This window comes from Alternaria hordeiaustralica (assembly GCF_023758085.1).
Source record: "Alternaria hordeiaustralica strain BMP 2776 chromosome Unknown scaffold_11, whole genome shotgun sequence".
In the NCBI taxonomy this organism is placed as follows: Eukaryota; Fungi; Ascomycota; class Dothideomycetes; order Pleosporales; family Pleosporaceae; genus Alternaria; species Alternaria hordeiaustralica.
The window spans coordinates 926,676-946,802 of record NW_026056783.1 but is presented as its reverse complement, the minus strand read 5'-3'; the positions used below and the strand labels follow the sequence as shown (position 1 = coordinate 946,802).

The window sequence follows — 20,127 nt, the reverse complement described above, 5'->3', positions numbered from 1 at the left end:
AGGCAGATGGACTGAATCTGGGCATTACAAGGCGCATGGGCGTTTGAGGCGCGAACACTTACGGGTATGCCTCACCAGGCCCCTTTTTACGCCTGCCCATCCAGAGCATCACCATCACGGAGGACATTTGCGGAACATCTATGTTGACATTTCCATATCTACAGGACGATACTGTACCCACATGATACCAGCTGGGCAAATTGGGCAAGGAGAGGCTTGGATCTCGATAAAAGAATCTGGTAGAGAAAAGTGCAACGGCGCCCGGCCATTACTATCTTCAGAGTCAGAGAATCAACAAACCACCTTTACAGCTCCAAATCACGATTTTCAAGGAGGAACTCAAGTGCATTTGAAATATGATTCACTGACGAATAGCTTACACAGATCAGAAGGCTATAGCCTCGCTTTCTCCCCTCTGTTGATCTTCTGCACAAGACCCCATGCAATCTCCGCATAGGGCTTCATCATAGCCCCATACGATTGCGCCTGCTCGCTACTCGCCTGTCTCAATGCATACCGTGCCGCAATTCCCTGCATGATAATGGCGCTCCTGTACGTACTGAAAGCGTCGCCCCAAACAAAGTCCGGTCGCGGATCCCAGCCTGCAACTTCAGAGTACCACGCAATCAGTTGCTCTCGAGTAGGCAGACCAGGTGTAGCTCCAGGCTGGAAACCCTTGTGCGCGCGCCCGATTGACATGGCCGTTTCATCCGATGCTGTCACGTAGGGCGCGAGAACGTTGTTCAGGTCAGACAGCGGGTGGCCGATTGTACTCATTTCCCAGTCCAGGATGCCGATAACCCTAGGTTCTGTCTTGTGGAAAACAACGTTGTCGATCTTGTAGTCGCCGTGAACAAAGGTCGCGCGGTCCTTGGGCTGCGTCTTTGGGTCTTTGAAGAAGGCGACCATGTCGTCTTGGTGTGGTATCTTGCCTACTGGCTCCCCAGTCTCCTTATCTTTGGCCGCACCTTGCGATTTGGAGATGGTATCGAAGGTTGCAATTTGGCGGTTGTAGAAGCCGGAGTTCTTGCCGTAGGAGGCGAGGTTGACAGACGCGGGGGACACGCGATGGAATTTCGCGAGCGTAGTTATGGCGGAGTGCCACCTGGAGGTTATGCATTAGTACTGTCGTCGATTTCCAAGTAGTTCTGAGAGCTCATACATCTTGGTGCGTTCTTCGGCTGTTACGCCTGGAATCGCGGGATCTTCAAAGATACGCCCATCGAGGAAGTCCATGATGTAGAAGTCGGTGCCAATGACGTCCTGGTCCTGGCAAAGACATAGTGCGCGCGGAATGGGAACATCGGTCTTCTCGAGTGCGTGGATGATTCTGTACTCGCGGTCGACTCTGTGCGCGGTCTGCGTAGTTCCGTGTCAGATATGATAATCGACTTCCTCGAAGGAAGAGCTCCAGCATACCTTTGACAGCAGTTGACCCGGAGGCTTCTTCCTCATAACATACTTCTTGCCATCTTTATCCGTCAACTGGTACGTCGGATTCGACTGTCCATAGCCAAACTTTCCATTTGTCAGCTTTCATCTCCAGCGAACATGCTATCTCTTCCGAACTTCGAACAGCGTACCTGCTTCACATCCAGCGGGACCTTGATCTCGGGCACATTGGCGGTGATGTAGCGCTCTAGCGACGCAATGTCGATTTGTTGTCGCACGTTGCCGGCCATGGTGAGAGCGGCTGTTGAGTAAACATGGTGTGGGCGCGCGCGCAGTGATGTAGTTGGCGCGGTTGACCATCACCGAGGCGTGAGCCGAGGCAATTGTGGAACATGGGGAAAGGCGCTCGGTCGGCGAGTCGGGAACTGCGGCGACTCCGCGGGTAGCTGAGTCGATGCGGATGGGATTTTACAGTTGAGAGTATGAATTGTTCGTGAAAAACACTGCAGATGCATGTTATTAAGAAGCTGCTGTTTACCATGTAGTGAATGGATACGCAGTCTTAATGACTAAATCCATGTGGTTACCACCTGGGCACCTATGTAGTTCAAGTAGATATGGCAGCTTCAGGGCTGATTGCAACCTTGAAACTGCTCGTTCCAGCACAATACCAAAGAACTTTCATGTCTTCATACCTGTTGGGTATTCCAGGGCTCCCGCAACCGATCGGGAGGCAGCCGGGGATCTGACTGCCTCCCCCGCTCCCGCTCCTCCTCACGTGCCCACGCGTTTGCGTTCACTGCTTATGCAGGGCTTAGTCTTCTCGCGTCAATAGAGCAAGGACATGGTTTGGTCATCGGAGACTAAGTACGCGACTTGATGGTGCTTTTGTGGCGTCGGCGGACTTTGGGATATCAATAGTATCGTCAATAATGGCTGGTGATACTAGCATAGTCCAATAGTTCAGGCAGCCGAATGTAGGAAAGTCAATCCACATGTTGCGAAACCCCCTATGCGTCAAACAAGCAGTAGCATTGTCTAGTATACGCAGATGAAGGACTGTTTGTCGCGAGGCATAGGACGGCTGCATGCTGTCATTGGTACGGGATTGATTGCTTTTTGTCGGTCCCAATGCACAAGGATCTGCGCGCTACCGTCGCGTACCACAGCTTGTATGACATACTGCTGCATTTGAGTTGCGATGTCGAGAATGGGAGATGTTATTCGAAGCAGCGTTGAAGTGAAAAGAGGGGCTGCGCGTAGAAAAGGAGGGACGTTTCCCCTGACGTTCTGGTGCAGATGGATTGGGTAGCGATCGGTTAATTAATCATGCTCGTCAGTCGCCGCTACGTTGGCAGTCCAACCCCTGCGGTACCATCGCATCAAAACAAACACCGTCCAACCTGCCCTGTGCTACTCCAAACAGGTCGACCCTGTCAACGAGCCGTCCGGTATGGCGTACCCGCACACTCCCAGGCGTCTTGGAGCGCGCCCTGCACTCCACCCCACTGCTTCCTCGCCCAATCTCTCGCTCAACGCCAGCCGCAACATCGCACGGCAAGCATCGCTATCCGCATTAGTCGGCGCTGGAGGCTCGCCATCGAACAGGATGGGCGCAGACGGGAAAGATATTGATGTCGGCGACACGGTCGACGTCCCCGGCGGCATGGTCGGTGTCGTCAAGTTTGTTGGCAGCATTCGGGGCAAGCAGGGCGTCTTCGCGGGCGTCGAACTGAACAGGGAGTATGCAGCGCGGGGCAAGAACGACGGCGCTGTCGATGGGTACGCACACACAACACTCGATATGTATGCGCGCATACTGACTTGTCTACAGCACACAGTACTTCGATACGTCTGTTCCCGGCTCTGGCATCTTCCTGCCCGTACATCGCGCTCAGAAACGGGTCTCGGCCGACTCATCGGACTTTGCACCTGAGCCAACCACACCTTCATACCATAACAACTTCAGTCTCTCCACCATGGAGAAGCCGAGCTTCAGCCCTAATACCCCCTCGATGACAAAACCACAGTTCTCACAGTCTGTCGGGCCCGGAGCCCGCGCGCCTAGTCCCAAGCGGCCGCCCCAAGCCAGACCATCCTACAGACCCGAGTCTCCTCTCCGAAAAGGCAGCCTTGGTACCGGTCCAACACCGGGAAGGAGCGGCGGACTTACACCCTCTGGCTTCTCCAAGAGCGCAATCGGCGCGCCCCCGCGATTCGCCAGTCCAGCGCCTCCTCGTTACGCCAGCCCTGCACCCAGAGCCCCTCTCCCACAGAAACCACGCACACCTGGCCCCCAACGACCCTACTCGCGAAGTAGTTCTCGTCTCGGCCACCAAGACACCATCGACGAGGACAATGAGACAACTCCAGTCGGCGCGGCGCGGACCAGCAATGACTCCATGGCGAGTTATAAGTATAAAAGGCCTGGCTCGCGCCTCGGCTCGCAACCAAACGAAGAAGTACAGCGGCTTCAGGCGCTCCTGGACGAACGCGAGAAGCAGCTCAAGGAGCAGGCTGCGTCGCTGAGTGAGATGGAAGCGAGTCTGTCAGAGATTCAAAGCCTGATACCAGAAGACGGCCTGGATATGGGTTCGGCGCACGGCAGCAGCGAGCCTACTGATGTAGCGCAACTACGAGCACTTCTTAGGGAGAAGAACGATAAGATCGCCATGCTCACGTCCGAGTTCGACGCACATCGATCCGATTTCCGAAGCACCATCGATACCCTAGAGCTGGCCAGCACCGAAACCGAGCGCGTATACGAGAAGAAGGTGGAGGAATTACAAGAAGAGCTACGGGAATATGCGTCCCGCAGCGAAGATGTCGAGACTGTAGCGATGCAGTTGAAACAACTAGAAGAGCTTGTACAAGAGTTAGAGGAAGGTCTAGAAGATGCGCGGAGAGGCGAAGCAGAGGCCCGAGGAGAAGTCGAATTCTTGCGGGGCGAAGTCGAGCGAGGCAGATCTGAACTCCGTCGCGAACGCGAAAAGGCCGCTGCTGCTCTGAAGGGGGCCGGTGCAATGGTCGACGCACCCCACACACCAGGGCAAAGAGAGGTCGAGCAGCGCGATGACGAGATTCGAGGTCTCAAGGCCATCATCCATTCCTTGAGCTCTGGAGGAGGAGATGACCGTGTCCGCTCACCACTATCGCGACAAGCGTCCAATGTCGATGCCGAAGAGCTCCAGAGCGCCAAAGCAAACGCAGAACGTCTCGAGCGCGAGAAGGAGGAACTTCGCGGTCTTGTGGAACGCAAGGCATACAGGGAAGAAGAGCTAGAACGCGAGCTCGAGAAGCTAAAGAGGCAGCTCGGCCTCGCAGAGCAGCGCGAAAGCGTCATCAGCAACGGCCTGTCGGAACACACGGCGACCCAAGAGAAGCCCTCAGAGCGCGACTCCAAAGACACCGTCGTAAACTGGCGCGAACCACCACAGCAGACCCGCCGCGATGCGCCCCCCGCGCTCTCCGTGATGCCAGAATCCGATGGCCGCTCCTCCGCCAACAGTAGCCTCCTCTGGTGCGAGATCTGCGAAACAGGCGGCCACGACATCCTCAACTGCTCCGCCATGGGCGGAGACCCATCTTCATACCCCCAAGAAGACGGTCTGCGAAGCGGCAAGGACGTCGTCATCGAAGGTCTCCGCGGCCTCTCCGTCTCCTCCGCCGGCGCCCGCCCTTCTGCTCTCAGCCCCTCGAAACCACCAGGCAACGCGCCCACATCTCCTCTCCCCACCCCCTCGTTCAACGCCTCGAACTCCGACCTCGTGCCTCCCAAGGGTGCTGCCATCGCTGACCCGGATAAATGGTGCGCGCTGTGCGAGAGCGAGGGTCACGATGTTACGGCCTGCCCTAATGAAGACGCGTTTTGATACATGAGCGCTGACTTTGTGTTGTCGGATCATTAGTGTCCGTTGTGTAAGACCAAGGGGCATGGTGTTATTGCTTATCCGTCTGCATGAAGACCGTGAGAAGGGGACGAACTATCTGATTCTTATCTTTCATCCGATTACAAGGGGGAATGTATGGGGTAAGGGTTGAAGAGTGAGAGAAGATGGCACCATCTCCATTTCCCGTATTGTTCGTTGTTACGCGTATGATATCCCCCCCATGATTGAATCATTTCGAATCTGTTCTTTATTTTGGCAGATTTGCTGGTACTAGCGATTCTTGGGCGCGACTCTTTCAAATCTACACTATTATGCGTATATAATATTTATAATCTTCTTATTCGTTTCGGTCTGGTTTGATAGGGTCGAGTAGAGAGAGGGTTAGAGGCATACAGATAGTGAGATCATCGGGTCAATGAAAGCAATGGTTAGGTCTACATTGGAGACTGACTGACTGACTACCCTTACTACTACTTCAAGTACAAAGCACTGGATTTTCCCCAAACTAGATTGTAACGCCAGGGTAAGAACTCCTTTTACTATGCATACGCAGCACGATGTTTCCAATCGATCAAGCCTTCTTGCTAGACTTGTGCTTCTTGCTCTTCTTTGCAGCACCCTCCTTGAACTTCTCGGCTTCCTTGTACGCTTCTTCGACTGCCTCGCCGACTTTCCTCTTCTTCTCGCCTGTCTTTACGGCGACGGTCATGCTGCCTGCTCCGCCCTTCTTGGCCGCGTTACTGACGGCGCGTTCGGCGTCTTCCCAGTCAGCGGCTCCGGCGCCGATTTCGTATCTGTTGGTAAGCAGTTAGTGGCCGTTCGATGTATAATTGTGGAACGTAAAGAACTTACTTGTGCAGAGGTAGAGCGTCAATCATGCTCCTTTGCCTCTCCTTGTCCTCAGCCAGGAACTCATCGCCACCCTCCCTGAGCTCCTCTTGCAGATCCTTCTCGAGAGGTATGAAGCGGTGGGCGTCGTCAGCAGCGTCATCACCAGCACCGTTCTCTTCTACTTCCATAGCGTCGGGCATGGTTTCTTCGACTGCGCCTTCGACTATGCTGCGGAATGCTGTGGCGGCCTTTCGTACAATCTTGACAAACATGGCCATCAGCTGGCTGGAGTTGAGATTGAGTTCCTTCTCCACGTCGGAGAACTCTTTGCGTTGCAGACCAATGGCGAGGAGAAGTGCAGTTTGGATACCGCTGAGCTTGACTTGGCCCTTGAGACGGCCGGTGAAGTAGAGGGTGGCGATGGGAGGCAACATGTCGAGGATGACATGGTAGTCGAGCATGTTGTTGGCGTACGAGTCCAGACGCTTGAGATCGAACGGTGTGAAGAGCGCGTCTAGTTCGGCCTTGCTGATGGGTTTTGCGGCCAAATCGGCGTCTAGCTTGGATCCTGCTGATGCGGACTCTTCTATTGACAAAGAGGTGATGGAAGGGAATGAGCGGAATTGGTAGGAAAGGAGGGAGAGGAAACGCTTCTGGAAGTCCTTGGCGAATGCGGCGACCCAGCTGCCATCGGATGAGGTCGTCTCGAGCGAACGCAACATAATGCATGTGTGTTCTCCAGTGAGATCGTTGGGTGTTTGTCGTAGGTAGACTGGGACGAATGATGCGCGTTTCCAGAACTTGTGAAGCTGCGATGTAAGGCCATACGACACACCGACATAATCGAGCTTTGGTGACCTCAGCTCCTGTAGTCGGGCAAACAGCGGCGGCATCTCGTTGGCTTCCCGAATCTTGACATTGTCCTGTAGGAGCGACGTGTTCTCCAAGTCTTCCTCTGTCACCCTGCGCATCTGTTCCACCTCCTGAGGCTCAGATTCCGACAAGCTGGCGAGCTTGCCATCGTAGAAGTCTACCAGAAGCTGTAATGCCTTTGATCCGTAACCCATCTTGACGTACTCCGGGTTGGTTGCTATCCGCACTATGCGAGCTCCGGAAAGACTTGCGAAGTTCTCGTCCTGGAACTGCTGCGAAACAATCCAGGGAATGAGATCACCGCCTGCACGCTGTCCTCTGCTCAGACTGTTCATTACACTCTCCCTGCTGATCTGACCTTCGAGAGCCACTTGAATCACACAGAGAGGCTCTGGAAGCTTGTTCTCTTCTGTAGGACCAGTGAGCACAAAGAGCTGATGGGCGGGCGCATCCGACATGAGCTGGAGATCGTTGGGTGTGTTCTTGTAGTGGCTAGCCACGTACAGCGCCATCATCTTCTGAAGGAACTTTTCTGCAGCAGGGTTATAAGAGAAGAGGGTATCCCGGTTGACATGAAGAAGTTGGCATTTGTCCGGGTGCGGGCATCCTTGCGTGTTCGTCCTTCGGGGTAGTGTTGCATCTAGACACAGAAGATCATTCATCCACCGCTCCACTGAGTCACCTTGAGCGTATCGAATGGGTTCTGATAGTGTAATCTCCCGGAGCGACCGGCCAGTCATGGAGGTCTCGTTGCCGTCCTTTGTCTCCTTTCCAGTTGAACGGTCAACCACGTGAGTTGAGCCATTGTTTCCTTTACCTCGCGACTGTTCGCGAAGTTGCTGAATCAGCTTCAAGGACAGCGAACGACCGGTTCCTTCGTAACCGTTGATGGTCGATGCCATGAAGACGAGGTAGGGACCCATCAATTTCCGTACGAGGGGCAGAGGGATTGCCGCGGCCTCGTCAATCACCAGGAGCTCTGCTTGTCCCAAGACGTGTGAGTCTTCGGGCCTGATGTATTGAATAACCTGTCGGTGTTGTCGATGTAATTCGATTCGTACGATGGCTTTGTTCTGATCGGGCTGTGTCGATTGCATGATGGTGTAGTCTTGGTGATCTGCGTAGTTTAGCGAATCGAATCCCTTGAGAATAAACTCGAAGAGTGTCTTCAAATTCTCCGGACTGGGCGATGTGATGTAGATGTTGCTGTATCCATGCGCTACTGCTGCTGCCACTGCAACACCAAGAGCTGCTGACTTTCCTCGTCCACGAGCTGCGGTGAGGGTAACCGTGCTGCGAAGCGTCTTCTCGACGATGGCCTCCACGAATGTCAGAAGAGCCTTGGCCTGGTCTACGGTCTTCGCAAGCTTGACAAGATCTCCGGTAGGAGGCGAGTCTGCCAAAGATTCCTTGATCTCTGCCAGCTCTTTCGCCTTAGGTGTCTTGCCTTCCAGCTCTAGGTCTGGTGGAGGCAGCTGCTTGACATGCTTTCCGCCTGAAATGGGGAGCACGTTCAGCTCATCGTCGACGACCAAACAGCTGTCGCATTTCCCGAGTGACAGCAGGAAGCGCTCGTTAAAGCGCGCTACCACGTCGCTATGTGCCTCTGTCCGATACCTCGAGTGGATGTCCATGGACATTGTGTACAGCTGCTTCAAGCTGCTCATGCCCTTGAGCAGCAATATGACCAATCCTCCACCTTCGACCGTCTCGATTGTCCTCGCGAGTAGGTTCGGCGTAAGCGCTTCGAAATCCTGCAGGATACACATGCCGTATGTGTTACCCAGAATCTTGTCGGTTTCCTTGTAGTAGACATATCGGATGTTCTGCGTCGAGACGAATAGTTCGAACGGGTCTTCGGTGTCGACATCGCGGATGCCGCGCTTGAGTTCGTTCTTGATCTTCTTCTCGCGCTTCTTGCGGTGACTTGAGAATCCCAGCAGCTTGTTCTTGTATGCCCACAGCACCGACTTGTTCAACTTGACGTCCACGTTCAGCAGGATGTGGTAGAGGTTGACAATGACGTCCTTTTGGCGATCGCCGACCACTACGAAGAAGCTGCGCTTCTTTTCCTGGGCGCCATTGCGGATCAGGGCCGGTATACGGGAGTCGATGGCTTTCTTCGGCATCTTGAGAGCTCCGCAGGCGTCGCCGCCTCTAGTTCGATAGCGGGTGTGGTTGGGGTGGCGCACGCGATCTATCGGCTGAGTTCGGGTCGCGGAAGAGTTTCGTTTAGATTGGAGGGCGGTGAATCCTGTTGCCCTTGGTGTGGTGGGTGACGAGCTGCGTGCTAAGGAAAAGTTCGAGCCGTCGCGATGCCCGAGAAAATAATCTAGGATCCTTATCGATAAGAGCAGCCTCACGCTACCTACGCGCTACAATGCGAGCGCGTCTTGACTTGAACCAAAACTTCGAATCCATGCATTTATTTTCATCTGCTTATTATTCCACTCTCAACTGGATTAGCCACTAATAACGAGAGATTCAGTGACAAGATTTATCATCGTACAGGCTTCATATGTCGTTCAGAGTCAAGACAACGAAATCACACACATGGCAATGTCGAGCCCAATCAGTGCATAGGGACGTGCTATATGGCAAAAGCTCACTACCGAAATACTAGTCGATGGTTCCCGCCTTCCGAGCCTCAGTGTACGTCTTCAATCCCACATGCTTATTGATCCAATCCAACACGACCGTATGCCACATGAGCCCATTCTCCGGTTTCAGCACCCAGTGGTTCTCATCCGGGAACGTCAAGAACTGACTCTCAATTCCTTTACACTGCAGCACATTGAACGCTGCCAGTCCCTCACTGATGGTGAGCCTATAATCCAGTTCAGAGTGTATGACCAACTGAGGCGTGGCCCAGTTCTCCGTAAACCTTGACGGGTCCCACTTGGCCCAATTCTCGGGGTTATTCCAAAGCGTTCCCTTGATGTCGTGGAAGGGGAAGTACAACTCCTCAGACGCCATCTGGCCGGACATGCTGAAGACGCCGTCGTGGGTCACTAGGGCTTTGAATTCGCGGCCAAGAGGGTGTCCTTGGATCCAGTTCATCATGTATCCGCCATAGGAGGCGCCGAGGGCAACGGCTCGCTTCGTGTCGACGTAGCTGACATTCTGCTTTATGTAGTCGAAGCCCAACACGAGGTCTTCATACGGCAGACCGCCCCACTGGCCTTGGATCGCATCTGTGAAAGCTTGTCCGTAGGATGTGCCTAGAAATGATGTCAGTATGTATCTACTATACAGTTTGTGGTACGAGGTTCACGTACTTCCTGTAGGATTTGGGCAAATGACAACGTAGCCTTGCTCTGCGAATACTGCAGGGTTCCAACGCGTACTCCATCCATCCGTCCATGCACCCTGAGGTCCACCGTGAATGAGGTAAGCGAGGGGGTATGTTTTGCTGGACGAAAAGTTGCTGGGCTTTATAACCCAGGCGTGGACCTTGGTACCGGATGCAGCGCCATCCCAATGAATTTCATCGATCTGGTGGCGCGACAGACCAAGCATGGACCCAGAGCGAGTGTTTGAAGAGATGTACTTGGTTGTCAGATGATCAGGATCGGAGTCGTATGGCCGATCGTCGATGGGAAGATCGTAGACGGCAGTGTCTTTGTTTTGTGCGCTCAGTGGGACCAGTGAGTAGAGGGAGTTCTCGATCAAGCTGGTGGAAGCCAAGAAAAGATCGCCATTCTTGAGTACCTGTACTGAGCCGATGGTCCCACCCTTCACTAGTAGTGATGGCAGAGGCTCCTTCTCCCCGCCAGGCTTAGGGGGTCCGGCGCTGTACAGATTTCCACGCCCATGTGACTCAGCAGTGAAGTAAAGGCGCCAGTCGTCAGGGCTCCAAGATATTGACTGTGGGCTTCGGTCCCATTTACCCTTGCCGTCTTCAGATCCATAGAGCAGGGTGACCTCTGAAGGTTTCTTGTAATCGTGGATAATGAAGGGCTGGTTCTTGTCTGACTCGTAGCCATCAGTCTTCATGGAGAGGAAAGCGATCATGCCGCGCGAGTTCGACCAGACAGGAGATGTGCTGGCACCCTCGAAGCCTTCGATGGATACATTCTGGATTTGTGGCTGGTCTTTAAAGTGGAGGTCAGCCCAGAATGTTTCAGACGCGGAAACGTAGATGTTGGTCTTCGTGTGTGTCGCAGGGTTCAGGCCAGGGTCTTTTGCTGTGAAGACCAGGCCATACTTGGATATGTCGAAATGATCCTTTCCACCAAAAGGCTCGATCGGCGACTCCAACTCCGTTCCTTTTAGCGCATTTATCAGCGGATACCCAGGGTTGGCACCTGTATCTTGGGACTTCTCCGACTTCTTCAAGATGAACTTGCCAAGCCAGATCGCGTTCCGGTTCTCCGTCACGTAATGATCCCAGTGACGAACAAATCCGGACTTGTAAAGCTTGCCTGAGGAATGTGGCTTCTCGGCCAGTTCGGGGTTGAGCAGCGTACCATCTGGCTTCGCCTTACCGACCACAGCGAAACCGAAAGTGTCATCACCGAGGGCATAAATCTTGGCGTCGCTTACTGGGCCGTCGATATGTACAGCAGTATGTTTGCTGAGAGTCATTTAGCAGTCGCACACTCGTGTTGGGAGTACTGAACCTACGTCTTCTCGAAGTTGTATGGAGAGCCAACAACCATCTTCGTGGTGCCATCATCATTCGACTTTAGCAATAATACAGTCTCATCGTCAAGCCATGAAGGCTCGCTGAAGGATGCATCATCCGTTACAAGACTGGTCTGCTGGCTTGCGGCATCCAGAACACGAATCTCGGATTTCTTCGAATGTTCAGCAAAGCTGTATGTCGAAACCGCGTATACGACTTTTGATGCATCAGAGTTTGGAACACCTCCGGAACGGCGTGGCGCTTCGAGTAGCACCTCGGGTGTGAATTTGGAGGCTCTGATCGTCATACTGGTTTGGGCCTCAAGAGAAGGTACCTTTGTGATATGTCAGTCGGGTGCTCAGAATGGATTATTTCTCATATTTAGGTTCTAAACCATTGTGTTGAGATGTATGATCGTTCCGTGTTGGAGACGCTCGGAAGCGGTGTAGATGTAGTTGTGCGGATATCACGCATGTAGTAGAGCCAACTTTGAGATGCTAGGATGAACAAAATCATCAGATCATAAAGCAGATCATTGAATGGAGAGTGCATGCAGGTCTTGCTCTTGGGCAATGCCTGCTGTTGTAGAGCAACAAACACCCAAAGAAGCAACGACCTCAGACACCCGCCACGTGGATAGAAGGGTGTCTACGGATCGACGAAGGATTGGAATCATGACTTACTCAATGGATGACTTCTCTCGGGATATGAGTAACGAATGTAACCGACAGGTGCGTGATTGCGATGATTGTGAAGCAAGGAACGCGGAAGGGAGCACCGTGGTAGATGTATCACGGTCCAACTAAGCGGATGTGGTTGGCCGATCCCCTCACGCGGGCGGGCACCAGCCACCCCACCGGCTAGCGGCGTTCTTTGTGTCATCACTCACCGACGTTTGCATTGCCCCGCCTATGATATCTGTGCGATGTACAACGATACCGATCGATGGGTACCGGCTACATTCAACATTCTTTCATTCCCACATTTAGGCTATAAGCTTTCCATTTTGAAAAATGTCCAAAAACAAGTCCAGGGACAACAAAGTCCTGTGGCGCAGTGGTAGCGCGCCGTTCTTATAAGATTCGTCAGACTCTTATGACCTCATCTCAGGTTATGCGGATGCCGTGGGTTCGAAGTACGTGATTTTCGGACAACCGTGATTCGATTTCCTTTACTAACAGTTCTTCCAGCCCCACCAGGACTAGTGATCTCTCACCTTTTTTTGCTGTTTTTGCAGACTCCTTGTGCTCGCGGGCCGGGCCTCATCTTTTGGTGGCGGGGCTACCCTTGCGTAATACTAATCTCTACACTTCTAAATACCTGTTGCGAAATGGAAAGGAAAGCGCATACATATGCTGAGCATGCGAAGAGCATTATACTACTAAATATAAGAGTTGAGCTAACAGCTGCTACTTCACACTCGCCCTACTCTCTGTCAACATTGCTATGCATTCTAAGGTTTTAAGAAAGAGCAACATGTATGAAACGCATAGCAACATGTACATGTAATGCTATGGCAAAGTAGGAACACAGGTCGTCAGGCAAACAACTGCAAACATGGTTATCATGTCAGAGTGCATGAGCACAATGTTCTCTACTCTCTATCTCCACCCTCCCGCGCACCTCCCTCTCCCCCTCATGCATCCCAAGCGCGCGCCGACCACTCCATCGCCGTGTCCGCTCGCTCCATTCGTTTCCTCTGCTGTACCGTTCCCACACGCTGCACAACCTCTTGATACTCTTCCCCGCCCCTTTCAAACGAAACACTAATCTTCCTCCCACACAACGCATTCAACGCCTCCTCCACCCTCTTCTTATTAAGAAAGATGCGCCTCTTCCCCGCCCAGTCCACGACTACTTCCTCCAGTTTGTCCAGCATTTGCAGTGCTGATCTGACCGATTCTGGATCCATCCCAGATGCCCAAGATAAATCCATGTACTCCTGCACTGCTAGCAGCGCGGTCGCCCACTGGATCTTCAGCGAGCGGATGGAGGATGCTTGGGCGGGTGACAGCCGGCAAAGAATTGTAGCGAGGTCCCCTATGTTGGCGCAGTAGATGGTGTTGTGGCAGAAGGGCAGAAGGTGTGTTTCCAAGTAGAATTGTCGGGATGCGAGGATTGCGGCGAAGGGGTTTCGCGTTTGGGGCTTCGTGTCATCGGAATGGGAAGTATCGTTGATTTCGAGACCCATCATCATATCTTCGATATCCACGTCCATCTCCATCGTCTCATCAACCTCTGCTTCAGTAATGGCTGCCCCTTCGAGATCCGCATCAAGAGGTAGGAGTTGGATAACCTCACCCGTAGTGAACGCAAATTCGTAAATGCGCTTGCGGATATCGCCTGGTAAGTTGAAGAAGGCCGAATCTGAAGAGTTTTGTATGCCGAGATCTAACATTTCTTGCGTGGGTTGGGCTTTCTTCGCTTTCTGATTGAGCATCTTGGGGGTGAAGCGGATTTTAGGTTGGGAGTTCAGAGACATGGCGCGTGATGTTGGTGAGGCTGTTTCTTGTGTTGGTACGAAGGCTGGAGGATACAATGCGACTTATCGGCGAAAAAGGAGGTGGGAGGAGTTGATGTAGTCGGCAGGCGTATTGTTGATTGTGCGAATGTCGCTGGGATCCGTATCGTATTATACCAGGCTCGCACATACTTCCGCCTAAGTGTACTATGGATGAGATGTCGGAACCTTGGTTCATCCTCATCGACGACCAATCGAAACATCAGCTTGCCGATGACAAGTCGTAATTCCAGCTTTTCCATCGACGCACATGACACCGAAGAGAATACGAACAGAGTATTAGAAATTGGATTGAGAAGAGAAAAGGACGTCGCTATTCTAAAAACACGCTAAACACACCATGGTATACGCTGCGCCGTCATTATGTACCCTGGGCAAGAAGCCCGAACCAGTCATGTACCCAAATCGTAATCTCATTACCAATGCAATCCCTCTTCACCCATTACTTCCAAATCTGCCACTTCTTCTTACGCTTCGGCACCACGAAGCTATCCTGGCTCATCTCCTGCTCCTGTCCACTGAGACTAGCCTCATCGTCATCAGCGCTATCGAAGCTATCTTCATCCTCGTCCTCGTACCTGCCTCCGCCAAGGTACTTTGCGCCTACTCCTGCAGTGCCGTTGCGTTGGGGGTAGGCTGGGTAGGAAGAGGTGCGGTCGTAACCGCCTCGTTGTGGTTGTGCGGCGTAGTCAGCACGTTGGACTGGTTTCTCGGTGTACTCTGGGTCGACGACTTGGCGGGGTGCTGTGGCAGGATGGGTCTTTCCGTCTCGGCCGCCGCTGGAGAAGTAGTCGCCGCCGGCTGTGTCTTGTCGTGCTTGGAGGCCTTGTCCGTCTCGCGAGTAGGGCGAGTTTGGTCCGGCGCCGACGATCGCTGGATGCGGTGGGTATGATTCCCGCTTCGCCTTCCTTTGCGTTTGTGCAGGTGTATGAGCGGCCACATGGGCATCATGCTCCCATTTCTTGTCGTGCGAGTGCTGGTTCAAGATACCACCCATGGATCTTCGCTGCACTTTGGGTTCTATCTCTGGCGAAGGCGCAGGGAGTTGCGACTTGTGAGACGAGTTATAGGTAGGCTGCTTGCGCGTGGAGGCGGAGCGGGATGGCATCGCTGTCGCTTGGGTCGCAGTCTGGGTAGCGGGAGGAGCGACCGGCATGCTGACGTGCCTTTTCGCGGCCACATTGTCCCAGGCAGCAGCTCTGGACGAGGTACCCGCAGCTGCATCCAAGCTTCGTCGTCCTTGACTTTCTGGAACGAGATCGCGGGGAATTCCGTTCGTTTGGTTCGGAGCTACAGTTGCAGCTGCGTTAGCATGGAAGCCTGAACTAAGACGATTCTCTCGGGCAGTGGGAACGGGGGCTGCAGGGCCAATGGCAGTGACAGGGGCAGCGACAGGGGCAGGCTCAGAGCCACGCCTGTTCTGAGACCCCATACTCGGCATGACTATCCGAGGTCCGACCTTGTACCTTTGCTGCGTGCGCTCTTCTTCCTCTTCACTGGACATCTCCCCAAGCTCACTTCCGCTTTCGCTGCCCGAGATGGAATTCCCATCATCGCCGATCGTCGCTTTGCGCTTGCCACCGAAAGAGCCAAAGAAACCACGGGATCTACCCCTTTCTTTCTCGACGACGCCCTCCTCAGGCTCGACGTAAGTAAGCGCTGGCACGAGTAGTCTGTAAGGCATTGTGATACCGGCCGGGTCGTGCTGTGATACCTCGACGTTGAGACATATGTCAAGACCACCCTCAAGGTTGACATATGGGCCGTGGTGCCGCTCAGTCTTTTTAGTCAGTACGCTGGGTCGGCGATGGAAGGTAGACGGTCGATCTTGCGACACACTGTGCCGGCTTAGGGGAGGCGTTGCAGTCTCAGACGTATCAGGACGGGCGACATCTACTGACGCGCGGCGACGGAAGATTGATGTCAGAGAATTGCGTCGCGAACGAGTGGGTCTCTCAGGTTCTGATCGATCGGGCGAGAACGAAGACTGTGGTTGATGGTGCCCAATCTGAACTTCATCGGCGGCGGCATACGAAGGGTTGTTGCGATAAGACACAGGTGGTCCGCGGCCTCTTCCTGAAGGTCTTCTCTGTTGGCCACTGAGTCTTCTCACCAGCTGCCCTGGCGCGAAGTCTGACATCGTTCTTCCCATGCGCGGCCCGTTCGCAGGGGTCGTGGGTGGCGATGGTGTTTCTGATGGTGAAGATCCTGGCTTGTACTCTCGAATGCTACACCAGTTTCGGTGGGGTAGCAAATGTGTGTTGTTCCTCTTCTTGCCGTCGACGCCGTGAGTGAAGAGGGGGATCATGTCTTCATCTGTTTCAGAATCGAGATGGTGTATCTTGTTGCGCTTGTTGATGATGTCTGCCATCACGTCCGGAGGCGGTGTGTTGACAATAGCGGAAGACACAACATTCGGCATGTATCTGTGATCCTTGTCCTTGGGAATGTTCAGCTTCTTGTTGCTGTAGAACTGTCCGACCGCCGCCAGATGCACGTCACCACCGAGTATGGTAACGCGCACAGATTTTGTCGAAGCAATGTGTTGCAGCTCTTTGATGAACCAGTTGCGCTCTTCTTTGTGGTGTTTGGCTGTCCAATGATCGTCTAGGTCATCCAGGATCTCGACACCTCCATCGAACTTGTTGACAAAGTTGCCCAGCATTCCTGCGCGGCCGAGAGCCTTTAGAGGGTCCATAAGCCTGCTTGTGAGGATGTTCTCGAGGAAGTTCAGGCGAGGGTAGGCAATGGGTACTCCAAGCAGCACAATCAAGTGCTTAGTCTCACCCTTGATAATCTCATCTTCCAGACGATCGAAGATAATGTCGTAGGAGTCTTCGGTAAGAATTTCGTCACGCTGTCGCTCTGTACGGCAGTCAAGACCGAGGAAGGCTACCTGACGACCGAGTTGCATGAAGACGCTTCGAGAGCGCTCCTTGATATACGGGCCAGGGCTCTTTCCAAGTACCCATGACGGTTCGGTCTTGTCGGTTTCGGCGGGTACAGACTGATGTTGGAAGAGCATGTAGTACTTGAAAGCAACGGCACCAACACCGGTGAATACTGGCGTTTGCATAAAGTGATGAGGGTATGATCCGAAGCCGTCAATAATGTCGTGGTCATCCCAGATGTTGACCATTGGGATCTGTGAGTTGGCCATGCCAAACAAACCCTGAGAGAACCACATTGCATACCGATCGAGGTAGAACTGCTCCAGCTCGTTCTGCATCTCTTCAGAGAAAGTCTGATGGTGCTTGTGCATGGGATTTCTGTTTTCCGTCCATTGTCTGAACAGAGTAGTTTGCCTCATTACAGCGTCGTTGTAAATCTGATCACCTCCACCGATCATCACATGGAATGGGCGGGTTTGGTGCGTGTTCAGTACATCGCGCCACATCGGGTCTGGACCACAGAACTCATTCGCTTCGACAGTGGCTGAGAAGCCGTTGCAGCTGTGAAACATAATGTTCATAGACTCTCCCTTGGCTGGGACCCAAAATCCGATGGCAGGGCCTTGGTTGATCTTGTAGGCAATGCGTGTCTGAGTACTGCCAAGTTCGACTTCGATGTTGAAGCGCCAGAAGGTCACGCCTCGCTCAGCATATAGGCGTATACCGGGGAAATCACGGACTTTGCCAAGCTTCTCGCCGTCCTTCTTGTGAATGCGGGTTGACTTAGAACCCGATCCGTTCGTTGTGCTGCGAGTCGTGGAGAACAAACCGGTGTCGTCTTCAATGCGCGATAGGTCCTCGTCCTCTGCGAGTTCGTCAACCGGCTTGACGTATAGCGCCTCACCAGTACGCGATACTTTGACTTGGCCTTCGATGGGATCGACGTAGGATGGGTCCAGCTGGTCCTGGCTAATTTCCTCCGGCGGAGGCGGAAGTATGTCCATTGGCTGCTTGAACAATCGCAACGTCGGCGGCTTGGCATACGAAGAAGAGGCGTCAACAGTAACAATCATGATACTGCCTCTCCAGATTTCACGCTCACGTCCGGGAACGCTGCGATCTCTCCGAAGACCGGTGTAGCGTAGGAGCGGTCCACACTTGAGGTATAGTGGTGGATTGAAAGCAGTATGTGTGGGGGCATCGTCGGCATAGCCATCGTAAGTTGGCTCAGCGTATCCGCCTGAACGTCTTCGTCGAGAGGCCTTGCTCTCTTCCCACCATGCTTTGTTGCCGCTATTGGCTTTGGCTGGAGCGTCTAGATCTAGATCATCTGCAGTAAGGAGACCGATCGGTGCACTTCTCCATTCCTCGAGCATAGGAGCGGGTGTGTAGGTCCTTTCCGGCTCGCTGTGATGGCGGGAGTAGCGATGTTTCTTCTCAGGATCGTGCTGCTCTAGGTCCGACTCGGATTCGGAGAACATGACGCTCTTGCGATTGGTCTGAGGGACAGGCGGGATGGGCGGTATTTGAACGGTCTGGGGAACGGGAGGGATCTTGCGTGGCAGTTGCTGAGTATCGTTCTCTCGTGGTGATCCTTTGTAGTCGATGTCATTTTGCTGCATTTCCATCTGTGCAGCCATGAATCCTCGGCTGTCTCTTTTCCCCTGGCCCCTCTTGCTCTCGGAACGAGATACATCAGAGGGTGTCGAAGTATCGCGGACACCTACCAGGCCAAGTCCCGCAGGGTTGGCTACGGGCTTCCTGGGCATGTTCTGCGAAGGCAGCATACTCCGATCGCTGTAGCTGCCAGATTTCCGTGAACCCGCCGGTTCCTTTCCCTTCAAGCTGCTGCCTCTCGGTATGGCAGCATCAGTATGCGGTACCGGCTGGTAGGCCATGGGAACAACCTGTGCCTTTTGCATAGGCACATGCTGAACGGACTGAACTGCTCCGCCTTGCGCATCCGAGGGATGCCATGGGTCGCTAAGGTCATAGGCATAGCCGTCGTCCGATTCCAGGTCGCTCATGGGCGGTGACATGGGTGGGGACATTGGCGGGGATATGGCTTTGTCCTGGAACGGCATGGACACCTGGCGCCTGCCGTTGTTGGTCGGGACAGAAGCGCTGGATGACTTCTCCGGTATGGGCACAGACACGACGCGTTGCTTTTGCGCAGCTTCTCGCGCTCGTCTTTCTCGCATCTCCGCCTCAGCCTTCTCTTGCGCGGCCAGTTCCGCCTCGAGTATCCGTGCCCTTCTCTCTTCCTTGCTGATATCGTCTAGCTTCCCCTCCAACTTTTGCAGGGGCGACCGGTCGGGCACAGAGGGTCTGCGCTGAGAGCCGCGTCTCTGGACGGTCCCCGCCAACGGTTCGGCTGGCGCATAGGGTGGTGACCGCAGCTCGTACAGTCTGTTGGCAGCTGTTTGGATAGTCGCCTGCTGTCTGCTCGGGTTCAATTGGATGGCTGGGTCGCGCGATCGGCCAGAGCTTGAGCGCGCGGGCACTTTGACCCCTCTGGCATACGGGTCTCTGTACGAGGAGGGTGGCGCACGAGGTACTTCTGGGGCAGCTGGCACAGATTCGCTCGTTGCGCCTGTCGTCGGGGGCGGAATGTGCCTGCTCTGCCGCCGCCTATGCCCGCTGCCAATGGTGACATTGCCATTCAAGGGCACAGTTGCGACCGGCCGCGCAGTGTTGCTGGGTACGGTATTCGACATATCGGGCTCTGGTGGGGATGCGCCTGCGGGTTGCGCATCGGCTGGGCGGCGGTAGGATTTGCGCTTCTGGGGATTGCTGTCTGGAACTTCAAGGAGAGTAGGATTGACGGCCCGCGATGCAAAGGAGCCGCTGTTCCTATTGTTTTCCATGATGCGACGAGATCATGGGATCGGTAATGGCTACGGTGAAGCAAGCGGGGCGTACCACCGTCCTGTGGGAGATGGGACGAAACTAGGTCGGGCGCATCTACGTAGCTAGGTTACACTATCACATCCGGTCTTAGATACACGTCTCAATTGCAGTCCTCGATGGTGGTAGCTACCTAAGAATGTCGGGTGCGGAGCGGCGGCGGAGGTGTGCTGGGGTGCAATATGCGGTAGCGAT

At 53.9% G+C, this 20,127-nt stretch overlaps 6 protein-coding genes across 6 annotated transcripts; 1 reads left to right on the top strand and 5 right to left on the bottom strand.

Annotated features, from left to right (window-relative positions):
* Positions 1–393: 393 nt before the first annotated feature.
* J4E84_006237 (uncharacterized protein) lies at positions 394–1,682 on the bottom strand (the record flags this gene model as incomplete). Its single annotated transcript, XM_049388828.1, has 4 exons — positions 394–1,105; positions 1,163–1,359; positions 1,420–1,518; positions 1,584–1,682. The coding sequence occupies 4 exons, from the start codon at positions 1,680–1,682 to the stop codon at positions 394–396; spliced, it is 1,107 nt and encodes a 368-aa protein (XP_049243727.1).
* Positions 1,683–2,721: 1,039 nt separating this feature from the next.
* Positions 2,722–5,264, top strand: J4E84_006236 (uncharacterized protein; the record flags this gene model as incomplete). The annotated part of the gene is made up of 3 exons (XM_049388827.1): positions 2,722–2,763; positions 2,819–3,174; positions 3,227–5,264. 3 exons carry the CDS (start codon positions 2,722–2,724, stop codon positions 5,262–5,264), a joined length of 2,436 nt encoding a protein of 811 aa, XP_049243726.1.
* A 589-nt stretch (positions 5,265–5,853) lies between these two features.
* J4E84_006235 (uncharacterized protein) lies at positions 5,854–9,115 on the bottom strand (the record flags this gene model as incomplete). The annotated part of the gene is made up of 2 exons (XM_049388826.1): positions 5,854–6,076; positions 6,135–9,115. 2 exons carry the CDS (start codon positions 9,113–9,115, stop codon positions 5,854–5,856), a joined length of 3,204 nt encoding a protein of 1,067 aa, XP_049243725.1.
* Positions 9,116–9,605: 490 nt separating this feature from the next.
* Positions 9,606–11,920, bottom strand: J4E84_006234 (uncharacterized protein; the record flags this gene model as incomplete). Its single annotated transcript, XM_049388825.1, has 3 exons — positions 9,606–10,207; positions 10,265–11,562; positions 11,613–11,920. 3 exons carry the CDS (start codon positions 11,918–11,920, stop codon positions 9,606–9,608), a joined length of 2,208 nt encoding a protein of 735 aa, XP_049243724.1.
* A 1,329-nt stretch (positions 11,921–13,249) lies between these two features.
* Positions 13,250–14,095, bottom strand: J4E84_006233 (uncharacterized protein; the record flags this gene model as incomplete). Its single annotated transcript, XM_049388824.1, has 1 exon — positions 13,250–14,095. One exon carries the CDS (start codon positions 14,093–14,095, stop codon positions 13,250–13,252), a length of 846 nt encoding a protein of 281 aa, XP_049243723.1.
* Positions 14,096–14,576: 481 nt separating this feature from the next.
* Positions 14,577–19,892, bottom strand: J4E84_006232 (uncharacterized protein; the record flags this gene model as incomplete). The annotated part of the gene is made up of 1 exon (XM_049388823.1): positions 14,577–19,892. One exon carries the CDS (start codon positions 19,890–19,892, stop codon positions 14,577–14,579), a length of 5,316 nt encoding a protein of 1,771 aa, XP_049243722.1.
* Positions 19,893–20,127: the final 235 nt, after the last annotated feature.